This window comes from Papio anubis, chromosome 6 (genome assembly GCF_008728515.1).
Source record: "Papio anubis isolate 15944 chromosome 6, Panubis1.0, whole genome shotgun sequence".
Classification (NCBI taxonomy): domain Eukaryota; kingdom Metazoa; phylum Chordata; class Mammalia; order Primates; family Cercopithecidae; genus Papio; species Papio anubis.
In genome coordinates, this window is record NC_044981.1 from 71,322,341 (window position 1) to 71,347,320 (window position 24,980).

Consider the following 24,980-nt stretch of genomic DNA (forward strand, 5'->3'; position numbering starts at 1 on the left):
TTACATTTACATAATATCTTGATTCCTGAGGTTTTGGCTCCCTTTAAATGTTGCACCTGACACTAGTGCCTCACTCGCCGCACTCTAATCCCAGCCCTACTTGGGCGGTGCGTGTTACTCACATGGTGCATTGAGATTAGGTGAAGAGGAATAAGAAAGAGTCAGCCAAGTCTTCGTAGGAATTCATGAAAAAAGATTCTAAGGAATTGAAAAAAAAAATCCCAGTATGGACTGAAGATCTTAATAATTATTACAATAAAGATTGAGGGGAGAAAAACAAGTCCATCAAATCATGGGCAAATTGGCTTTGAATTGGTGTAGGACACTGAAGGCTCAGATGTGGAAGAGGATCTGCAGAAAGATACTTTATTGCTGAGCATGAATTTGTGAGAAAAATTTGAAATTGGGAAAATGGCCGTAGAGGAGAATGATGCAGGTAATATAACTCGTCCTTATCAAGCAAAGTGGTTATCAATAATGAAGGCTGAAATATATCATTACTGGAATATTGCCATAAACTGCATAAAGTATCAAATTGGATCTCTTGCCCAGCCTGCATAGGAGGAAGCAGAATATGTTAACTATGAGGAGAAAAAAATGAGATTCCCTAGGGGAGAAATGAAATGAGAAATACATTAGTTTGCATGTGAAGGCTGCAAACTTAAAAGCAAAAAGAAAACAAATAAAACAGGTAGTCAAACCAACAAAACCTCAGATGATTCTAATGAAACAGGAGAATTTTGTACCTTTCATACATAATGAAACAATGTATCAAATTGCACCATAAATGAGACTTTTAACTTATAATTACATCTCAGGAAAGTTTTCTCACAATCAGTTTTTTCTTTTGTTTTTAGCCTGGAATGAAGGGCACTCACAGTTGAGTCATGCCGAGCAGCAGGTTCTATTTTCCATATTGAATAGGGCAGTTAAGTCCTAGGTATTGCAATACTAGTTACCTGTGTTTCTTTGGAGAGGCCTAAATTCCTCTTTCCCTAAGAAGGACAAAAACTCCCTGGGAGGGGTGTTCAGCGAAAAGATTCACCTGAGCTGAAATTCAGCCAAGGCCTCCTATGACTCTTCATCCTCTGTCATTGCCCCCAGGAAGATGGGAAGGATCGTTGAACTTCAGTCTGACACTCAAGTCTTGTTGTTTAAGTGTTCTCACTTTTATTTCTATGGGATACCACTGAAAATATTCAGCCCCTTAGAGTAATGTGGAAATCATGAGTGAAACTTACAAGAAAGCTAGCAGATTACAGGTACACAGCACAATAGCAGTCTGGCTTTGTCCAGCTTGAAAGATGAACCCTCTTCCCTTAACTAGTTCTGCTTGCCTCCTTTCCCTGAACTAGCAGGTCCTCTTTCCCACCTCAGGTTCTTCATGAAACATTACTCGTTTAAATCGGTTCTCCCAGGGAAATGCCCAAGTTGCAGTTCCAGTTTCCTTTCCAGGAAGCCACTGTGTCCCCAGCATTGATGGTTGTGTCTTCCATGGATGTCTCGCTCAGTACCGATCACTACTGGTCTACCTCCAAGGTCTTAAGCCTTGCTCAGCCCTCTTCTGTCACATCCAATGATTGAAACAAAGATTTCCCACCATTAAAAGGCCCTTTTAGCTATTTCAGTTTTGTTCTATCTCACTTTTCCTTCCTCTGGTCTTCTTTCTCCTTACCACTGCCAGTTCTCTCAGCTGTAACGTTTCTGGCATTTTTTTTTTCCTTTTTAGAAACAAGGTCTCATGCTGTTGCCCAGGCTGGAGTGCAATGGCACAATCATAGCTCACTGCATTCCTGCCTCAGCCCCCCAAGTAGTAATTACAGACATGTGCCGCTGTGCCTGGCTGATTTTTGTTTCTCAAATACTGTAAAGCATCATGTACAACTACGTTTATTTAAATTTAACACACATAAGATGCTTAAAACAAAAAGGGAGGCACATAATTTGCTTAGTACCCTTGAGATACTCTGGCCTTCCAAGTTGAAGAAATTTACTAAAAGATCATTCAAAAATGTCCCAGATATACAGTCTGACAAAATTATTGCAAACTCTCATAAAAAGCCCTTAAATCAATGACAAACTTGCTATCCCATAGAGTGAAGATTGGTTTGAAGATCTAAAGAGATATATTTTCTTAAACTCTAAGCATATGCAGATCTTGTTTGGGCATGGTGGCTCACACCTGTAATCCCAGCACTTTGGGAGGCTGAGGTGGGCAGATCACTTGAGGTCAGGAGTTTGAGACCAGCCTGGCCAACATGGTGAAACCCTGTCTTTACAAAAAATACAAAAATGAGCTGGGTGTGGTGGTGTGTGCCTGTAATCCCAGCTACTAAGGAGGCTGAGGCAGGAGAATCTTTTGAACCCATGAGGTGGAGGCTGTAGTGACCTGAGATTGCACCACTGCACTCCAGTCTGGGTGTCACAGCGAGATTTGGTCTCAAAAATAAAATAAAATAAAATAAAATAAAATAAAATAAACATATGTAGATCTTGTGTTCTTAGCACACACCCAAAACAGGTAACTATGTGAAGAGAAACAATGTTAATTAGCTTGACTGTAGTAATAAGTTTACTATATATGTATATTAATGCATTATGTTGTTACCTTAAATATATATGATTTATGAAATAAACCAAAAAACAATAAACATATGGTCATTCAAAGCAAATAAACAAACTTACAAATACAAATAGATGTATTCATTTACTTCTCTGAAAATTCTTTCATTTGTTTCATCCCTATCAATGAAGTTTGGCGAGTTTTGGAAACGCTGACTTTGGATGATATTTAGTAAGCATATTATTAAAATTCTGTGGATTAGCACTTGTTCCAGCATTTCAAATAGCATAAAGCTCCTGCTCAAACACATTGTCTGGCAAGGATTTTACTTAACCTGGCAATACAGAGAACGGGCCAACTAGCAAAGAAGAGTTATTTTTCTATCTCATTCAGTGCCGTGGAAGAAAAATAGAGGAAGAAGCTGAAAATCCTCTTATCGTTTGGTTTATTCAATAGTCAAAATATTAAATTCCCTTTGAGATTAATGGGACCTATTTAAAGATGGAAATCTCATTTTCCCAGGCCAGCTGTGGTGGTTCATGTCTATAATCCCCACATTTTGGGAGGCTGAGGCAGGAGGATTGCTTGAGCCCAGGAGTTTGGGAGCAGCCTGAGCAACATTAGGAGACCCCACCTCTACACACACACACACACACACACACTCTCATTCCTGCCTTTTACATATTTAAGGTCAGATGGATGATGTGACCTGTCACTTTGGGCAGAAGTGCATAACAATTCCAGAAGGTTGCTCAGTTGGCTGTGTAGACTCCCCTCCCATAAACTGACAACTGCACGCAACTTGGAATCTACTGACACCTTCACAAATGCTGTTTCATTTTCTTAAAATGTAAAAACTGAAGGAGATTATTCACAGGAGTGTCTATCCATGCCCCCCAATCCATTACATATATTCTTTTTATTTCTACCTTAGGACTTCGAAGATGTCATTTCCCTCAATGCAAGAACTACTTCATTTTAGCCGGGCGCGGTGGCGGGCGCCTGTAGTCCCAGCTACTCAGGAGGCTGAGGCAGGAGAATGGCGTGAACCCAGGAAGCCGAGCTTGCAGTGAGCCGAGATCGCGCCACTGCACTCCAGCCTGGGCGACAGCGCGAGACTCCGTCTCAAAAAAAAAAAAAAAAAAAAAAAAAAAAAAAAGAACTACTTCTTTGATTAAAATGCTGATCACATTGCATACCTGTACTAAGGCAATTCCCTGCAATGGAACCCAAGGTGACATTCCTTCCTCATAGTCTCACAGGTGGCTTTGTCTGCGCTTGGTTATTCTCTGGCCTCAAACTATTAACATGAAGGGTGTTTCTCACTTTCTGTAAAAATGGGCGGCCAGGCATGGTGGCTCACGCCTGTAATCCCAGCACTTTGGGAGGCCGAGGTGGGCAGATTATGAGGTCAGGAGATCGAGACTACCCTGGTAACACGGTGAAACCCCATTTCTACTAAAAATACAAAAAAATAGCTGGGCATGGTGGCGCGTGCCTGCAGTCCCAGCTACTCAAGAAGCTGAGGCAGGAGAATTGCTTGAACCCGGGAGGCAGAGGTTGCAGTGAGCCAAGATTGTACCATTGCACTCCAGCCTGGGTGACAGGGCAAGACTCTATCTCAAAAAAAAAAAAAAAAAAAAAAGAAAGGCAAAAGAGGCAGACACACCTGACTTCCCACCCTAACTGTGATGTTACCTCATTTGAGTCCAGATAAGGGAATATGATACAGAAACCTTTGTAGCTATGAAAACACCATGTCTTGATCACTTGAGAAGTGATTAGTGGGAGAATAGAAAATTGTGGAACTGGTTAGATGTCACTTTGACCACCTAACCTACGCCAGCCCCTTCTGAACAACTTTCTCTCTATTCTCGTTCCATTATTGAGTACATATTTCCTATCCTCTCTTCTGCTACGAGCTCCTTCCAGTTCCTCAGGAATGGACACCCACTATCATTAACGACAAACACGTCTTTTATATTATAATTAAATGCATCCTGTCAAGCAAACCACTTTCTCTTTGCACCAGATGGATTGTTGAATTGTGACTTGATTTTGTCTGTTCTAGTTCTGTCTTTGCATCTATGGTGCTGACATAACATATAAGGCTCCTTGTTTTTTTCCAACTATGCTGAGCTCATTCAAGACATACTGTGATGATTAATTTGATGTGTCAACTTGGCTAGGCCACAGTACCCAGATATTATTGTAGATGTTTCTGTGAAGGTATTTTAAAAGATGAGATTAACATTTAAATCAGTGGACTCTGACTAAAGCAGATTACCCTACATAATGTGAGTGGGCCTCATCCAATTAGCTAAAGGCCTTGATAGAAAAAAGACTGATGTCTGCAGAGGAAAAGGGAATTCTGCCAGCAGATGGCCTTCGGACCATCGACTGCAACAAGAACTGCATCAAAGTGCAACTTTCCCTGGTTTTCCAGCCTGTCACCTAGCTTGCAGATTTTGAACTTGCCAGCCTCCACAAGAATATGAGTCAACTCCTTAAATAAACCTCCCTCCCCTCTCTCTCTCTCATTGTGTTCCATTAGATTTTCAACTCCAGCATGAAAAGAAATTTGGTGTCTCATGTATAACATAGATGACTATGGGGGTGTTTCATTTCATGGTGATCCAGACTCTTTGACCTATCCTTCGTCATCCACCATTATCCAAAGTAGTCCCGGATTTATTTTACTTTTTAAATAAAATATCTCTTGTATCATCTTCCTTCCTTCTGCATCCATGCTCCCAAAGCTTCACACCAAATACAGAACAAAATCCTCCACTTCCCTACTTTTCACCCACCAAGCTGTGGGCAGACAAACTTTCCCTAAGCCCCATTTTCATCACTCCCCTCATTTTCTGAATACCCAGAACAAACTCCTTTTTCTGACTTTTAAGGTCCTGCTTGATACATATCCTTCCCTACTTATTTCTCAGCATTCTTACCTGAAACTCCAATCTCTACAGCTTTGCTTATGAAACTTATTATACTTGGAAGGTCATCTCCTCTCTCTTCACGAAAGTCCTTTATACCCTTCTCGACCCAAGTAAAGCTCCATGAGTGCTTTCTTTGATATCTCTGCTTCTCATGTTTTTCTTCTCTTCTGAACTAAAATAATTATGTGCCTCTGTTTAGTCTACGTAAAGTTTAAGTAGTATTTATATTTTATACATAACATCTTACATTGTTCACTATTTCATATGTGTAGGTCTTGAATAAAGGAAGTGCACTGCGGTCTCTTGTGAACTTAATCTTCCTTTTAGAGCCAGACTTTGTGCTTGTTGAACAAAGAATAGTGAATGTTGAAGTTCTGGTGTTTTTAATTAGTTATTAACAACTATTAGTTGTTGATAGTTCTCAATATGACATTTCAATTTACCCCCAAATTTAGGCCTTGGAAACATCTAAGACATATGTAAGGGGCATTGTTATTTAAATTGGGATTGCATCTTTGACAGCTGTCATAAAGAATACCATAGATCAGGCCGGGCGCGGTGGCTCAAGCCTGTAATCCCAGCACTTTGGGAGGCCGAGACGGGCGGATCACGAGGTCAGGAGATCGAGACCATCCTGGCTAACACAGTGAAACCCCGTCTCTACTAAAAATACAAAAAACCGGGCGAGGTGGCAGGCGCCTGTAGTCCCAGCTACTCGGGAGGCTGAGGCAGGAGAATGGCGTGAACCCGGGAGGCGGAGCTTGCAGTGAGCTGAGATCCGGCCACTGCACTCCAGCCTGGGGGACAGAGCGAGACTCCGTCTCCAAAAAAAAAAAAAAAAAAAAAAAAGAATACCATAGATCAGATGACTCAAACAATGGACGTTTATTTCTTACAACTCGGGAGGCCATGAAGTCCAAGATCAAGGCACCAGCAAAACCAGTGCCTAGAGAGATTACTCTTCTTAGTTTGTAGGCAGCTGTCCTCTAGTTGTATCCCCACATGGCAGAAAGGGAGAGAGAGAAAGGGAGACAGAGAGAGAGAAAGGAAGAGACAGGAGAGAGAGAGAGAGAGAAAGGGAGAGAGAAATCATCCCTCTTTTGTCTCTTCTTATAAGGGCTTGGCCCTCATGACCTGATTACCTCCCAAAGGCTCTTACCTTTGACCTAATTACCTTCCAAATACCATCACAGTGAGGATTTAGGTCTTTCTTCCTTAAGCCTTCAGTAACCTTTCTCAAAAAAGTTCTTAATTTTCCACATATAACTGAGTGATATATTTTTAAGATTTAAGATTTTTGTTAAAATAGTCACAATGGCTTAATTTTGAAAAGCATTTAAAAGTTTATTCAAGCAGGGCTGTTCTCTTTGTCATTAGAGCTGTTTACTACTGAGGGATGATCAGGGAATAGCGCTCAATAGGTTTATCCTAATTGTTTCAGTGCTAGCGAGTGTGAAAGGAAACAGAACCAAGCCAGCTTCCAGGTAGTCTGTGAGGGGCTGCAGAGCTCTGTGGCATGGTGCAAGCCTCTACTCCTGGCCTGAGCTGCTGTGTGCTGGTTTTCTCTCTGTTCACTTTAATGTTGGAAAGAGATTAAACAGATCACTACTCTTCATAAAAATTGGACTGTGACTTGGAAAAGGAGTTGGGAGCAGCCTGGAAAAAGGGTGGTCATGAAGAGGGCTTTGAGAGAATGAGGGCTTAACAGCATGATGCAACAGGGAATGACCAAGATAGCACTGGCTAGGGAGAAGTTTCTAGCAAAGGATGTGACTGACATGTCAAGACAGGACAGCTACGTAATAACTTGAGGTTGGTGACTGGGTGATGCTGCACTATGGCTTCCTCCTGTCCTTATCAACTCAACTCACAATAAAGTTGATCTACTCAGAAATATCTACCTCCAGAATGAAGAGGGGGTGAAAGAAGGGAACAGATTCAGGAAGGGAGATGGAATAATATCAGTTCACTAGAGGGCAGAAAGTCAAAACAATTTTCTTGGCAATTGCCAACATTTGAGGCAGGGTACTGAATTTCCCAAACTGAAATATTGAAGGACGTATTAAGTCACCTGACATTTCTAGGCTAAATCTAGAAGTACCAAATTTGAGAGTTGAAAGAACTTCAATTTACTTTTCATCTTTTCCTGGGCATTGTAAAGATTGTATCTAGGGATGGGGTGCAATTGGAAGTTTTGTTGAATGGCCATTCCTTCTTTTCTTTGGATGACATTTTTCTTGTAGACCACTCAGAATAATTTTTATAAACAATATACTCCTGTTAAGAAAATCTTGCTCCCTGGTAGGAAAGAACAGGCAAAAATATTGACCACTGTTGCCTAAACTCAGTTCAGCTGAGTTGTTCTTACAACTCTTTTCAAGTCTTACTATTATCCTTTCATCCTAAAGTGGAGCAATTTAAATAACATCTTTGCCAAGCCTTCCTGATTGAGTCCGGAAGTGTCCATTTTTGGGCTAGGAGAGAGGCTTATTGCAAATTTCTTTCCCTGCATACCTACATGTAATCAATGTGGTAGTTGGTACATCACATGAGGTGGAGCTGATTAAAGTTCTTCAGCACTCTCATTTTGATGAAAGTGTTTACCAATAAGGGACATTGCCCTACACGTGAGGCTGGAACTACATGGGTACCAGCACAGGGAAGGCACGTATCCTCCAGGCATTTCCTGTCTGAGATGATAGTACTGACAGGCCCAATAAGGTCGACAGCAGTTACAAATAGTTATGAAACTGCAATTATATGCCAGCCACTGAGCTTAGCACAGGAATTTTAAAAAAAGGAATAAGAGCATATCTTTTTACTTCAGGAATTCAGTCTTGGAGGAATTCCAGACATGCATAGCAATAGTTTCAATTCTGTATGGTAAATGTTTGATGGAGGTCTAGATGACTTTTTGCTGTGGAATCAGGGAACAGATGGTAATTATAAATCCTTTTCAGGGAGCGGTTGGGGAAAACTTCACAGAGAAGGTAGCACGTTAGCTGAAACTAAAATATGAGTTGGAAGTCATTAAGCTGGAAGAATGGAAGAGTATTACAAGCACAAGAAAAAATAACTGTGTAAAAGCACAAGAGCATGACAATGAATGACAAATTTTGGCAATGGTGAGTTGTGTGACTAGAAATGATAGCCAAATACTGCTTCTAGAACTTTGATTTGGCTCTAAGTTTTTTTACTAGACAGATTAAAAAGGCAACTAGATTATTCCAATAAACTCTGACTTTCATGGAGATATTGTAATACAAATTCATTCATTCACTGCTTTAATTCATTTAACATATATTAATTTTTAATATAGCATCTGGCTGGACACTGCCAATATAGGAATGAATAGAGATAGATGGCTGTCCCTGACCACATGGAACATTAGCAGCTTGGTTTTATATTGAGTTCATTCAATTTAGCTCATGTCATGGATTCCTTTTGACAGAGTCAAAGGCTGAGGTGAGATAAAGAAAAGTTGGAAGTGTGCTAATTTCAACATATTACCTAGATGGGCAATAAAAGACAAAACAATGCCCAATAGTACAGTAGCTCTGCTTAAAGCTTGCTTCTTCACTTAAAATACTGCAATTTATTAAGAGACTTGTTTCTACTGTAAATGGAATGTGTTGCAAGTGAGAAAGTCTGTAATTTGGGAGGGAGGACACTAAAGAACTTCTCTCCTGATAGACCAGATGATCATTCTAATGAGCTAAAAGAGAAATGTATTGTCGCCTACACACGTCTAAACCAAACCAAACCACAAAAAATTTTTTACCCTGTGAATTGATACTATTTTTGAACAAGTTGGATACATGTTGTGTGAAGGACAGAATATCAAGTTTCTCCTATATGTGGCTGACTCATTTTTATGAAATAGGAGTGACCTTTTTGAGACGAAGTCTCGCTCTGTCACCCAGGCTGGAGTGCAGTGGTGCGATCTTGGTTCACTGAAACCTCTGCCTCCCGATTCAAGCAATTCTCCTGCCTCAGTCTTCTGAATAGCTGAGATTACAGGCATGCAGTACTATGCCTGACTTATTTTTGTATTTTTAGTAGAGACAGGGTTTCACCACGTTGGCCAGGCTGGTCTCGAATTCCTGACCTCAAGGGATCTGCCTGCCTCGTCCTCCCAAAGTGCTGGGATTACAGGCATGAGCTGCTGCGCCCAGCCGATGGGAGTGATCTTAACAGATAACTGGCTCTACAGAAAAGAATGGCTTGGGATCAGCTACTAAAAAAAAACTAGCCGGGCGAGGTGGCTGGCGCCTGTAGTCCCAGCTACTCGGGAGCCTGAGGCAGGAGAATGGTGTGAACCCGGGAGGCGGACCTTGTAGTGAGCTGAGATCCGGCCACTGCACTCCAGCCTGGGCGACAGAGTGAGACTCCGTCTCAAAAAAAAAAAAACAAAAAAAAAACAAAAAACAGTAACAATAGAAGACCCCACAATTCTATACAACATACCAATTCTTTTAGTGTCCTAGATGCATATTTTGCAAGTACTTTATCTCAGAATTAACTACTAAGTTAAACTGCTGAAGCTGAAAGATTTCTTTGAGTGCTTTACTGAGATTTTAATGGCCTGGTGGGTGTTTGGTGACACTAACCTCAAAAATTTTCCAGGCTAAAATTATCTCACTGATACTCTGGTGCAGGATTTTGGAGCCCTAATTTTCATTTTACCTGTACTTGGGAAAAAGCCAGAATTGTTTTATGAGGGAGGGAAGCCTTGTTCTTGTCCAGAGTGCCCCTCCACTTCTTTTTTTGTTTGTTTGTTTTCTATTTTCCATGTATAACTGTCTTTTTATCAGCAATGCTTCCCAGTTAGGGTTTCCAATTTTCATTAAGATATGTCATTTCTACTCCCATTTGGGCTGATTATGAAAGCATATGGATCTGCTCTTGTCAATATGGAATATTTGCACTCTAGATCCAGGTCAGCAAATATAACTCTTCTTGCTCAATACAAATCAAAAGCTCAATTATGAGATATAATTTTTACTTATAGAGCATTGACTGAAGGTTAGACAGCACAGCTATTCCTCTAAATAATGCAAAATCAATTCTTGAATTAAGGCAGACTGTCAGCACCTAGTGCCTCCCGGAAGTTCTGTAATAAACTGGGCTTTCGCATTCATTGAACATGTCCAGGGGGGCCTTAAAGGAAACACCTGACACTGGTTTTACACAGTAGGAAGGTTCACGTGGACAGGACATGGTGCACTATAACCCAGACTGTCCTTATGAGAATTCATCAGATACATTTTTCTCCTAAGCAATTACCATACTGTATGCATGCAGATCTATATTAGGTGACTGATTATATTTTCCTCTTTACACAGCCTGTTAAGAAGCTCAAATCATGAACCACCTAAAGCAAACCTACAGAACTCTATGATGTTTATTTTGTATATGATTTTTCCTACAGTTATCTTATTTTAATAAATGAGGTGAAACTTATAACACATAAAATTAACTATTTTAAGGTAAATGATTCTGTGGCATTTGGTACATTCACAGTGTTGTGTGATCACCACATCAATCTAGTTCCCAAACACCTCCATTTCACTAAAGGAGTAATCTTTGTTTTATTTTCTCTTCCATTTTTCTTTCCATTCTTTAAAATAAAATCAATACAAAATCTTTTTGTATTGATCCATGTCTGTAAATCACTATAAATCTTTTTTAAATGATGTAGGAGTTTAATAAGCAAAATTTAAAAAATTTAATAATAAGCCACACTGCAGGATATGGAGGAGTAGTAGGCAGGGTATATGAGAAGAACCAAGAAGGAGTCACTTCGTGGAAGCCCAGATGTAGGAGTTTCAAGAGCGGAGTGGTTAACAAGAGTCACGTGCCAGAAATGTCAAATAAAAAGAAGAGGGAAATGAGACTGCTAAATCGATCAATTAGGAAGTCATCTGTGACTTTTGTGAAAGTTACATCCCTGCTTTGTGTGGTTAGAGGTGAAACCCTGTGGTGATTAGGAGGCGACATAATAGAGACTCAGAAGCCTAGACAATCTAGAAAAATTGACAGAGTAGTGAAATAGAGAAGAGGCTGTGGTTTGAGGGCAAAGCAAGTTTGAGGTTATACTGTTTGCAAAGGATGGAGCTACTTAAGCCAAATATAGTATAATAGATGTAGAAAACTTGAATAATGATCCTGGCTGTGCCGCAAGCTATGATATGACCTTGAACAAGGCACTTCACATTTCTAGCCTTGGTTTTCTCATTTGTGAAACACAGAAGCTTAACCAAATCATCTCTAAGATTTCTTCCAGCTTTAAGTGTTCTATGGTATATTCATGAGTAAAAGAAATGTAAAAATAAAATGGAAACAGTAAAGCAATTTGAAAATAAGATAATGCTTTCATCATATACTATTATTTTTATTAATCTAGCTGAAATGCTAATCTTATAAGGAAGCTTTATGATAGAATGAAAGAAAAGTGTTCAGTGAGTGCTTAAGATCAATCATTTCACGAAAAGTTTTGTTTTGTTTTGTCCAACCAACTCTTAAAATAATTTGGATGCCAAAATAGTGGTTGATGTGGATTGTGGTTAATTATAAATGGCATAAATTCTTCGATATTTCTCCCATCAAGAGAGAAGGTCTATGTCCCCTCTGTTTGAATCTAGATGGGCTCTACAGCTGCCTAGCAATTAGAATGTGATGAAATGATGCTATTTTTAGGCCCTTACGATATTAGAACACCGACACTCTGAACTCAGCTACCATTCTGTGGCGAAACCCAAGCAACCCTGTGGAGAGACCTGTGGAGAAAAGAAATGAGGCCTCCAGCCAACAGCTCTGGGTGAGCACTGATATGCCAGCCAGTGAGTGAACCGTTTTGGAAATGGATCTTCAACACCAGTTGAGATATTCCAGCTGACACAACATGGAGCAGAGAAAAGCTGTCCCTGCTGATCCCTGCCCAAATTTCAGATTTATTGGCAAAATAAATGATTATTGGTTTAGGCCACTAACTTTAGGGATGGTTTGTAATGCAGCAATAAATAACCGTGTCAAGTTAACATTTATTCACCAATAATCATGTAAATGAAATCCAATTTGTATAAGTAATTCTGCTATCAGGCCATATATGTATTCCCTTGCATTCTGTAAAATGGCATAATAATTGCACAGTGTTTATGAGGAAAATGCAGTTAAGGTAGTTCACTCAAAACTTGTAGAATTTTGTGGAGACCTCTAACTAAAACAATAATAATCTTATTAAATATACCAGTCATAGCAAATCTCCAATGGCATTTGCATTTATAATCACAGTACATTCTTATCAGCCTTGTATCCTAGGGCTTGTGTTTTTTACTTGTATTTTACCACAGAGCTCTATAGAATGGAAATAATAGGAGTTCTTGGAGCCACTAAATCAGCTACTTTTTGCACTAAAAAAAGGCTCTCTGCAAGATTTTTGGTCGTTTTCTTCCCTAATGTCTTCACATGTTGCTAAATATTTCTCTTTAACTGTGAAAAAGTTTGATACTATTGCCTCAAAATTAACCTTCTTGGAGATTCAAAAGTGAATCACCAAGACTTCAGTGTTTACTGATATTCTTTCTTACTTACACATGTGCTAATTTACGCTAAAGAAACACATGTAGCAGAACAGACTGTATCCACAGTCAGCATGTAAGAGGCACAGGAATACATATAGTGATTGTAAAGGCCCAGTCCACTGTTGACATGGCCGCTTGTCATGGACTTGGGCCTTAGGACCTACCTTGTCCTCATGGACTCTCAGTTTCCAAGCCCAGAGGAGATTGTTGTTCTGTGTGAGCAGCAGTTGGTGCTGTTTTGCTTTCAGCCTCCTTCACCAGTTCATTAGAAAAGGGCTGCCAGTGCTGGCTGTGGGACTGGGAACTAGAGCTGAAGGGATGATGCTGTGAATGTCCTGCTCTGCAGAAAGGGTAGTTCGATGGACTGCTTTTCTGTTGGAAATGCAGGTGGCAGTGAACCTTTTCCTCGGTTGAGGATGGCTTTGTCACTGGTCTTTGAGGCCAGTATCAAATGGGATTCATCAAAGAGTATGTTGTCATCTAACATAGACTTTGTGAAAATAAACTTACCAGGTAGACCATGCTCTGCTCTGTCCACTATCTCAAGCTGGGGTTCAACAAGAGGAAGTTCTGGACTCAAAGTAGCATCCTGAAGAATGAATTTTGCAAGACAGATGTTGAGAAGGATGTATATGTGTATAAGAAGGGCTATACCCATATTTTAAAATTTTCCTTTAAATTTAAGCAAACTATTTTGTAGTTGACTTGAATCCACTATGGAGGAAGGTTCTGATATAGAAATATGTTCTAAAAGGGTAATATCCATTGATACAGTGGTAAAATAAGATCTATTGCTTCTTGGATAACTGAATCTGCCTGAATAGACTTAACTAATAGCTAAGATACTTTGATTTATGTCAATCATGTTATGAATTATTTCATTTTAGGAGGGAATAAAGCTTAATCCAGCACTTCTATTTATGAGCACACCAGTGACAACTTCTGGTATAAATTAAATAAACATAGGTTTAAATTAAGTACAAAAATTATTACTGAATTTATTATTTACTTTTAAAGACATTAATTTGCATTTATCAAACCCCCTTAAATAAATACATAGGTAAATCCTTAAGACATGACATAAAAACAAATTTATAAAGTATGATCGTGTTTATACATATTTCTGAAAGTCAAAGTTAAATAACACATTCTGCTTTAATTATTCTTTTCAGTTCATGAAAATGTGTTTGTTTCATTAAAAACAGAGGCCATCCTGATTCTAATTGAAACAAAAATCTAACTAAATTGAAGGAAACTTTGAACTTTGAGATATTTGAAATGCAAGTTGTATTATATTTTATTAATACAGATACTGAAAGTGGGTTAAGCAAGTGCTGCTTGTAAAAAACAGAAAAGAATATAATTAGCATTGCAAAGGGGATTTTGCTCTGTTCAGTTCCTAAGCTGATTTGTTCTTTGATGGAAGGTTTTGAGACTTTGTTCCTATTTAAAGAACAAAAGGACAAGAAACTCACCTCTGTTATATCAGCAAAAGTTGTGGGCAGCTCTGATTGGGTATCAGGACCAAAGGCTGGCAGTGATCCAGTAATTTCTGTGGGTAAAAAAATCACAAGATTTGAGTGTATCTTTCCTTTTTCTTTTGAGGTTGGGGCAATAAAACAGTCCAGGTTGAAATATGCAGAATAACCAACCCTTAAGGAGTAGTATGACAAATCATTAAGAAACCAGCATAGAAAAAAAGGTCATTAATCTGAATGATATATTGAAGGACAGATGCAAAGGGTGCATCTTGCATGTTTATGTGATAAGAATAGTTATTAAGGTGGATTTTTAGGGTGTTCAGTTTTATTCTATAGATTTGGACCAAGCAGGCTATCTAGACCATTGGGGATAAAAATATGACTAAGCTGATAATAAACAAAATGATTAGAATAAACACTGGAACCAACGATCATTTGTGGCAAACTTTCAGCCTAAAGCCTAATTCTTCGAACGCCACAGAGGGCTCAAAAGAGAGAAGCCCCGAGTATCAGGTTGTCTCTGAGAAGCTTCTGAAGTTGACCTTTTCTTGCCTGTGAATTTACCTGGCCCTTCGTCTTGTCCTAAGAGACCTTTATGAGATTTTCTAGTGTTAAGAGTGCCTATCTTAGGCAGAAAACAGAACTGGCAGAAAATGACAGTTTTGTGCCATGTTGTACTAAATGGCATTTCCAGTGTCCATCTACTTTGCCATTTACTGAACCTACTGAAGACTTCCCTCTGAGGATCTTGAGTGTGCCTGATGATCTTGTTGACTTCTTTAGATCCACTTTTCCCTCCTCTCCCTGCTACTTGCTGCCCCAGAAGGTTGAATAATACGGGCTATATCAATGGTTCCTTGTGCTCTGTCTTTGGCATGGCTTACAACATTAGGCAACACTTCAAGTCTGGAGATAGTAATGAGGCTTGCTGCTTCTAGCCCCAGGGAACTCTTCTAATTCTTTGTGTACCGGCAAACCTTTACAAATGGTCCCTTTATTAAACTCTCCTCAAATTATACTAATTTGAATGTGCCATCTGTTTCTTGCTGAGATCTGACCAATTGACTAGATGAGAGAATCTGTTTAGATCGTGCCAGGGTAACAGAACTGTCTGTGGGTTCTCTTCTCTGCCTTGGTTGCACTGGCTGTCTACAGTTGACTTGGAACTGAACTGAAACACTTGGATTCTCCTAGAACTGCCCTTGGTAAGAAGTGGGTACCAAAGACATCAAATGAGACACAGGAAGGAGTGAGAAAAGCTAGAAATGATACCATACATGTTCCCGTCACAGTAATGATTGACTTTAGAAGACCCAAGTTAAAATGACAGTTTCCATGAGACATTCACATTCTTAGTCTCTGTCAAAATGAGAATAAACTCAGAACTAAGCAATCACTAACTGACCATCAGTGAACTGAATTGTCCCCACATCCAAAGATTGCTCTTCCTCTAGTGCTTTGCTGATCAGCCTTTTGAGGTCTGTAGCTGTGAGATAAATTTCTGGTTGCTTGTCCTCCTCCATGGTTCCATGATAGACTTCCTCACTTTCAATTTTGTTGGAATCAAAAGACGGGAGGTCACTTGCAGGGCTTTTTGCTTCTGCACTGTGTCTCTTAAAGATAGCTGTAAGTTGCATCTCTGTGGAGCTTGAGCTGTGGATAGCAGAAGACACATTCCCCACCCAAAGCCGTTGTTACATGCCTTGTAAAGAGAGCCACTAGATTGCTACAAAGCTTCAGGATAGCTTCCACCTCTTTCCTGATGGGCTCTGAGAGAATATCCCACTAAAACATTTCAACATTTATCAGAAACTTAAAATATGAAAAAAGAACAAACGTATATTTTGGTTCTAAAATAGAATGGCAGGAGGGAGTTCAGTCCACCATAAAGAAGGATTACTAACTGAATCAAGTGACTATAGACTTTTACTTCAGGTTTTTGTTTGTTTGTTTGTTTGTTTGTTTTTTCCGACAGGGTCTCACTCTGTTACCCAGGCTGGAGTGCATTGGCATGATCATGGCTCACTGCAGCCTCGAAGTCCTGGGGCTCAGGTGATCCTTCTGCCTTATCCCCCAGCATAGCTGGGAATGCAGGAAGGAGGTGGGCTAATTTTAAAGTTTTTTGTAGAGACAGAGTCTTGCCATGTTGCCCAGACTGGTTTCAAACTCATGGCTCAAGCGATCTGCCTGCTGTGGCCTTCCAAAGTGCTGGGGTTACAGGCCTCAGCCACTGTGCCCACCTAGGTCTTTTTGAAAAAGTGTTTTTTGTCAAAAGTTGCTGGTATTGACCACTATTTTTTGTGATCTTATAAGTCATGTCGTGCCAATCAGGAAGAAGGACGAATTACCCTTTCTTCTACAAATAGCCTCCTTTAGGAAGGTCTATGAAATAGCAATGTAAGATATAGCAGCAGTAGGATAATAGTATGTATATATATATACACACACTATATGTATGTAAAAAAGTCCAAATTACCCTTCTATATACCCATATATATGTTGTAACCAAGTAACCAAGTCAAAGGTTCAGTTCTTAAGGCTATTTCTTTCCTACTTTTTTTCTAAGAAGTATTTTTTAAATAAAAAATTACAACTTTAATTGAAACATAACACTCTTTTCCCTCAAGCTGCTTTTAAAATAACATCTTAAAAGGAAGGTGTGAGAAAAGAGAAAGATAAGCAGTACATAGGTAGCTGTATTTATTATCCTATTCATTAACTCAAAGCTTTTTTGCATGCAAAAATGAAACAGGATTCTTTATGTCTCTCCCCTCAGGAATCAGGTTTAACCTTTAGTTCATGTCATAAATCTATACAGAGTGATGTAGAAGTGTTTTAAGGCCACAGAAACTGATCATGTGTATTCTTGGTGGTTTTTCAGACCATACAATCATTTAGAGTCTATTGTTTGTTATTTCACTAGTCAATTACAGAGCCAAAGTTGGATTCTTATTACTGAGCTCTCCAACGTATAGTGGGCTCTTTTCTCAGTTCACATTGACCTTGGAAAGGAGCAAATTAGTTTCTCTGTTTTATCCCAGACTTCGGTTGATTCCACGTATATGTGTGCTTTCAGATAGACAACTGCCCAATACAAATGGCATTTAAGAAATAAAGTATGCTTGCAGCACAGAAATGTGTTTTTATTTTCTGACTATACCTTGAGTATGATAAAATCCTGTTCAGTTGACCAAGGAAATGTATACCTATATACCACATAGTGACTTTGATTAGAGAGTTTTTTTCCTTTAACTCTTTTACTGGGTAATTGTTCAATTACTTCCATTCAAATAAGAAACCATCAAAAAGTAATGGGCTTATCCCAGACATTATACGTAAAAATTATTTGTGAAAAATCAGTATATAAATTTGGGGGAGGGGGAAATGTACTATATTTCAAAACATAAAAAAAGTCCAAATTACCCATCTTTTTCTTTCTTTGGTCTTCATTTCATCATGCACAATGGAAACATGAAAAAGAGAAAAAATTTTAATGACATGTATTGAGACATTCAATGAATTATTTTATATACAAAAGAAAAAAAATTTCCTTCCATTGTCTCTTACGTTTGCCCAGAGCTTTGAAGGAAACATATAAACTGCCATCAGAATTTGAATGGAAACTTTGAGAACGATATGAATCTAAGGAAGTAAACATCATTATATGTTTCTGATTAGGATTTGAGCCTTAGTTCAAAGATTATCTGTACATTGGTCTTCTTCTTAAATTCCTTAATGTCTTCATATTCCACCTAAAGAGGCTGGAAATCTATCCTATATGTTTTACATTTTGGGTGGTGCTGGTGCAGGAACATTTTTAAAAAGTACTTTGTAAATGGATTTCTCAGTTCTTACTGGCATTAAATGATTAGTTTATTCTTGAAGATAATTTATCTGAGGCAAAACCATGGAACTGGTGTTTTCTTGAGTGATTATTTTTTGAATTGTTGTAATCAGTAAGCTTTGAGGGATTGGTCCAATTCACCATGGGACAGCTTGCAAGAACAACTAACACTTGTTCACTGGGTGAGTGGTCTGTACCAGAACATTTACATGCATTCTCATTTAATCTTTTCAGCAATGTAATCCCAGCTTCACAGAAAAGGGAACAGGCACATAGAAGGAGGTGTCAAATGGGAATTGCAGGGTTGAAACCCTGGCTTTCCTGAGCGCAAGCCTGGCTCATTTTTCCATGCTACCACCTGCTTGTGCATGAAAAAAGACCATTTACTCATCAAACTGATGAAAGCATTTTGGACTCCTTTGGACATATGTGTGAATTCAGTTTAGTAGCTATGTCCAGCTTTCTCCTTTTGCATTTCAAATGGTAGTTGCTGCCAAAGACACTCTACACATGTGATAGGATTGGCGTTGTTGCCCTTTCTGCCTGGACTATCTGAACTAATCGAACTTTCATCCCCAGATGTAATGTGACTGAAATGTACCTGCTACAGGCATACCACAACCCTCCTTCTGTGGAGGCAAGGAAGCATCTATGACTATCTAACTAGTGCTGCTGTATGGGGTGAGATCTCCTTTTCTACCAACCAGACATTCATCCTGCCTCTTGCTTGTTTTCAGCAATAGTTTGTAATCCATGTGGTTCTGTAAAGAGGCCAGGCTTCCTGGGTCAAGACCCTAGTCCTGTTAATTTTTAAATAATTGTTTCATTGAGGTATCATTGTGATAAACAAATGGGACATATTAATGGTATACAATCCAAGAATTTTGATGCCATACACCTATCAAACCATTACCACAATCAAGATAGTGAGCATATTCATCATCCGCAAAGCTTACTCATCCTACTGTGTCATTCTTCCCCTCCTATCCCTATCTGCCTCACCTTCCTAAGCAACTGCTGATCTGTTTCCTGTTACTGTAAATTGGTTTGCATTTTCTAGATTCTATTATAAATAAAATAATGATGTACTTTTGTTTGGCTTCTTTCACTCAACATAGTTATTTTGAGATGAACCCATGTTGTTGTGTATTCCAACAGTTCATTTCTTTGTTGAGAAGTTGTCTATGGTAAGAATATGTGAGAATTTCTTGCCCTGTTGATAGACATTTGGGTTATTTCCAGGTCTTGGTTATTAAGAATAAAGTGGCTTTGAACATTTGTGCACAAGTATTTGAAGGAGTATACTCTCCAACAAGACTGCATGATTGTTAATAGTTTTCTGCCTTTTCTGAGAGATAAAGCAATATTTAAAGTGGAATTTTCATTGTTCATCCTCATAATTGTGTTAATGATACGTTCTAGCTACTTCCCAGTCACGTTGAATTCAGTGAAGTCACTGATAAAAAAGTATTTGTTAAATTGTAAATCAACCTTTATACAAATGAGCTGGAGGAAAGTCAGTACCAGGAGACTCACAGGGTTTTTGGTCTTCTTCAGGGATCTGGCCCACAAAAAAAGCAATTTCCTTAATAATATGTTTACTTTATAATATTGTGAGCATCATTATTAATGATTACAATTTTGCCACTGTCATGATCATATTATTTATTGTATTCAAGGGCCAAAATATTTTATTGTGGACTAAATCTTCATGTCATCACGGAAATCACTGGGAAAATGTGATCAAACTTACTTTGTAAGCATCTTTGGCAGAAATAATAATAAATCCTTACAAAGATAAGCACTTGGTAAAAATTCACTGTCAAGGGATATATCTTTAAAATATTTACCTTGCAAAATTTCATCATCTAACATTTTGGTTTACTTCTAAAACACATTGTTTAAACACTTGTTTTTCATTTATTGAAGGGAGGTGGATAATGAGCATTTTAATATTCACCAAAAGAACTGTTCCCATCATTTCCTTCAGCTTTAAATGAAAAATTTGTTCTTCCACTGCAGTGGTTTATTCAGAAAACGTCTGCATTTATGCAGAATATTTTTCTATCAACTTTTATTTTTCTCTAATCCATCTGATTTCACAGAAAATACTACAGAGCAGCATCTTGAAATAAAGAAAAATGAGTCTGCTTTGGTAGATATTAAGGGTTTCATTTTTTATAACTTTCACTTTTCAGTATTTCCTTTCTCTGGAGTTATACAAATTAGAGGGGCCTGATAGCTTTGGAAGAAATAAACCAAGAGAGCTCCCTGCAAAGCTATTTCTTTTTCTGGGCCTGTGGAGCCCTTGCTCTGTGCATCTTCTTGCTTTAAGACAGTAGGCAGTGAAGGAGCCGGAACACTCCTGGGGAAGCCCACTCTCCTTGGTTTACCAAGCTCGTTTGGGGCAAGAAATCTCATTCTGCTCATACCAGGACTGACACTTACCCTGTGGCACATTTTAAAAATAGCATATTTTGAGTTCACCTGTAGATGTTTTGAAAAATGAGAACTTAAAGAAAAGATTTAAAAATTATTTCCCCCAATCACGAACCCACATGAGAGTGTTGTGATGCTGATGGATACAGCCCTCCTTGTGCCAAAGATGTGGGAACATGGTTAAACCCTCTTTAGTGTGGCACTGTCTTATGATCTTATGTTTTTATTTAAAATTTTAATTTAATAATTTTTGAGTGGTAATAGAATACTACGAGTCAGATGTCAAAACGACATAAAAGGTATATTTTAGAATGTCTTGCTTATGCTCCTATTCCTTTCCATCCCATTTTCCCAACTCTTCTACCCTGATAGTGATGACTTTTTATTGTTCACTTATCTCTCTTGGGCAGCATGGTTTGTTTAAATAGTGATGCTATTTAGCATCCCATAGGAAACCAGGCAATCAGACACCAAGGTGCTTAATTGCTATCTTGTTTTCATCTGTCTCTACTGAGGTAGTTTCCTGAGAAGCTCATTCATAACCACATGGCCAAGGACAGCAGATGAGCTCTCTATAGAGAGCAGTATTTCTGATTCCCAGAAGAAGGAAGGAACACAGCTCCTGTGCTACCCCTTAAGAATCACCTGGAGTCATGTTCTAATTAGACAGTTCCTTTATCTGAAACGTACTCCGTTTTCAGGATTTGGCAGAGCTAAACAACTGGGGAAAAAGGACCTTATAATCCTCATGACATTGCTTTTAAGAAAGGATAGGAAGAAAGTAATTTAAAAATTGAGAAGAGTTTGATTCTCTTACTTACCTAAATCCTAACACATGGATTTTTTTGAATCCTGGAAGTTTCTTAAATATCTTTTGCATCTGCAGAGAGAAAAACATTTATAAAATACTCTTTGGTTCTACTGGGTCAGTTCTTGCCTAACTGAAAAGCCTAAACACTTTTGATGAGTTAGGGGAAGAGCTGAAAATGGAAAATTATTATTTTTTCTTTAAAAAAAAATCTCTCCAAATTAATCAGATGAAAATGAAAAATTGAAACAACTAAAGAGGCCAAACTCTTTGTTCCTAGTGATTTCAAGTATTTTCCTATTTATTTAAAAATTGTAACTGGGTAGTTCTGATTTGCTCTTATGGTTACTTTAAATGAAATATAAAATAGCTTTAAGGTGATATTTGAAGGAAACTTTTTGTTGATAGGAGTTTTGCTTATACACATAGAGTAATATTTTCTGACTATAATTATAACTAGAGGTAGCTATAATATTTTAACTATGATATTTTCTGAATTAATGATATGGCTTGGAAAATATCTATAATGTGAAAGGGATGATTACATTCCAAATGGCTGCTGCACCTAAACAAAGTGGTAGAAATAGATTCTAATCTAATAGATTAGATTTACTCTTAGATTCAGATGGACTTCACAATAAATTTTCTTAATTAATTTGACCTTACTAATGAGGCCTGTTATCATAATATTTTATAATTGCTGTACTAACTAATCCTTAAGCTACCACAGCCTGGCCATTCTCTCCAGGCCACCGTCTCTCCTGCTCTCTCTAAATCCAGTGGCAATTTCTGTTCCCCATCTACAGTGATCCTGCTCTTTCCTGGTTCTTCTTCCACTTCTCTGACCACTCTCTCCATCTTCCTTGCTCCATCCTATTCCTGTATTTACTTTCTACTTTAAACATAGGAGCCTTCGAGTTTTCACCTTCAGCCTCCCTGCTTCACTCACTCTCTCTTTTCTTCTGGAAGCTCTACTGTAGATGCTCTGCTAGGCTCTGGGGACACTGTCACATGGACAAGTACTGCCCCATCCAGCTTTCCCGCTGGAAACTGGGAGGGAAGAGAGACTAAGATGAATGGATAGTGGTTGAGTAGTGAAGTTTGGGAGAGAAAGCAGGGTGAAAGGTGAGACTGAACAGGTGAGCAAACACCCATCCCTTTCCTCTCTTCCCTTTCCTCTCTTCCCTGTCTCCTCTCTCCTATCCTTGTCCCCAGGGGATCTCATTTTCTCCCGTGGCTTAATTGATCAGTGATACGCAGCCTTGAGTTCTCCACACAAATATCTCAACATTTGCCACTAAGTGAATCTGCCCAAACCAGGGCCATTCTCTTCTTCTCAAATCTGCCTATGTCCTCAGCCTCTTTGCCTCAGTCGGGGTCATGAATCCTGATTGTCTTCCATGCTAGAAAGCGCAGCATCCCTAGATACCTTCCCTCCCACCCCTCACATGCAGACACTGACTCTGGTTGGTTTGAATTCCACAAGATCTTTTGTTTTCCCCATGTTCTTATTCACAGGGCTGGCACACCCTCCCTATCCCCACTCCTGCACTGTTGAAATGGGTTTACGTGTGTGAGTGGGCAGAGAAGAAATGGTTTTCTGGGTGTGTTGGGAGAGGAGGAAGGAGAAGGTATCTCCTTGACTACATTTATTTTGAAGTTAACCTTTTTATTAAGAATCTTCACTAACAATTCCTTGCTGGACCTACTGAACATGATCCAACTGTTTAGAGTGTCATTTAAGACCCTCCAGAATCTGCACCCCACCCTCAGGTACCTTACTGTTCACTTCCTGCTATCATTATCCCCTTGACAAATATCTTGTCCTTTACTGACACTAAGCTAACCCCTGTTCCTTCCCACACAAAATATACACTTCTGTTTCTTCAGGTTCCTATGAATTATTTTCTCTTCAATTTTTCCACCTTCTGCTTATTAACTTTCCCTCCTCCCCACACTGCACCCATTTTCAAAGCCAGCTCAGACATCTTCTGTACTGAAAAGCGTTTGCAGAGCCCCCAAATCAGGTTCAATTATTTCTTCTCTTTGCTATTCTAGAGTTTATTGCAGTATACCCCATAAAAGTCTGTGGGGTACATGTCAGTTTCCCTCACTGAGATCATGATCTTTGGTCATGTCTTGTTTATTCTTTTCTTTACCTCCCTCCTTCTATTTAGCAGACTGTCATACACATAGTAGGGACTCAGCAAATTTTGTTTCATTGAGTTGAGTGCATCTCTTCATTCTCTAAATTCATTACCATTCCACTGTGTTGTCACCATATCAAAAATTACTGCCAGCTCTACATTATTCGTGTGAAGGACTACAGCAGTGATGCACAGATAATCCCCAAATCACTTACACTGGGCTTTAGACTGCAGTACGATTTCTTTTCCCCCAGCAGACTGATTTACCTTCTAATTATATATATGTTTGATGACAATATTAAAAGCAGTTTCATTCCCTGAACATAATTGGAACCACAGTGATGAAGGTAGCTCAGCTTTTGAGTGATGAGGAGCTATTTGTACAGGATGGGGTTTAAATATTGGTTCTGCTACTTTCTAGCTGCAAGATCCTGAGTTTATTGCTCAATCTCTCTGAATCTTGGTCTCCTTACCCAAAAAGGAATAACAATGACAATTAATAAGTAACAAGTGCCTGGCACACAGCTGGGCAGTTAGTGATTTGTATTATTTACTTTCTTATTCTCTACTTCTTCTACTGGATTACCAGCTCCTGAGAGCCCACTTTTCTCTTACTCCCCTAAGTGAGCACACGGCATGGAGCCTGGAAAGAGCAGAGCAAGTCTTTAATTAGTCATTTTTGAAACTCAGAGGGAGGAAGGACAGGAGGAGGGTCCCTAGAGAGGACAGTAGCAGAAGGCCTGGGGAGCAAGTTTCTGTGTCTCCATCCACAACCTGCCATGGGCTCAACAGAAATCTAGGAAGTTGGGTTTTGCAAAGCTAGTCTTTATTCTGAGGGCAGGCAGGAAGGTCTGTGTACATGCTTCATGTCTGCTGTGGCTTCCTAGGACAAACAGCTTTGGGACCACGGGGAATTTGCCATGCCATTTCAGTAACCGCTCCAGGGATTTAACATTAAATTTTGAGCTGCAGTTTCTGGAGCAACAGATTCAGATCCTAAACCATCCATTTTTCTTCTCCAGGATACCAGAGATGCTGTTATACACATGAAAACAGTCAATCGACCCTGGGACTGGCACTGTAGATGTCTGCAGCGGCAGCATCAGCAACAGGGAGCACTGCGGGGGAAAGCCCTCCTCCTCTCCAGGAGGGCTCCATGGCACTGGCTTG

At 39.1% G+C, this 24,980-nt stretch overlaps 1 protein-coding gene across 1 annotated transcript in view; it reads right to left on the reverse strand.

Annotated features, from left to right (window-relative positions):
* IMPG1 (interphotoreceptor matrix proteoglycan 1) overlaps window positions 1-24,980 on the reverse strand; it is a 146,533-nt gene that overhangs the window by 63,261 nt on the left and 58,292 nt on the right. The window contains exons 8-12 of the mRNA XM_003897823.3: window positions 21,677-21,735; window positions 17,996-18,016; window positions 15,978-16,225; window positions 14,567-14,643; window positions 13,602-13,680 (exon numbers count right to left, since the gene is read on the reverse strand). Of these exons, the coding sequence (XP_003897872.2) occupies window positions 13,602-13,680; window positions 14,567-14,643; window positions 15,978-16,225; window positions 17,996-18,016; window positions 21,677-21,735 (484 nt within the window). The remainder of the gene's footprint in view (window positions 1-13,601; window positions 13,681-14,566; window positions 14,644-15,977; window positions 16,226-17,995; window positions 18,017-21,676; window positions 21,736-24,980) is intronic.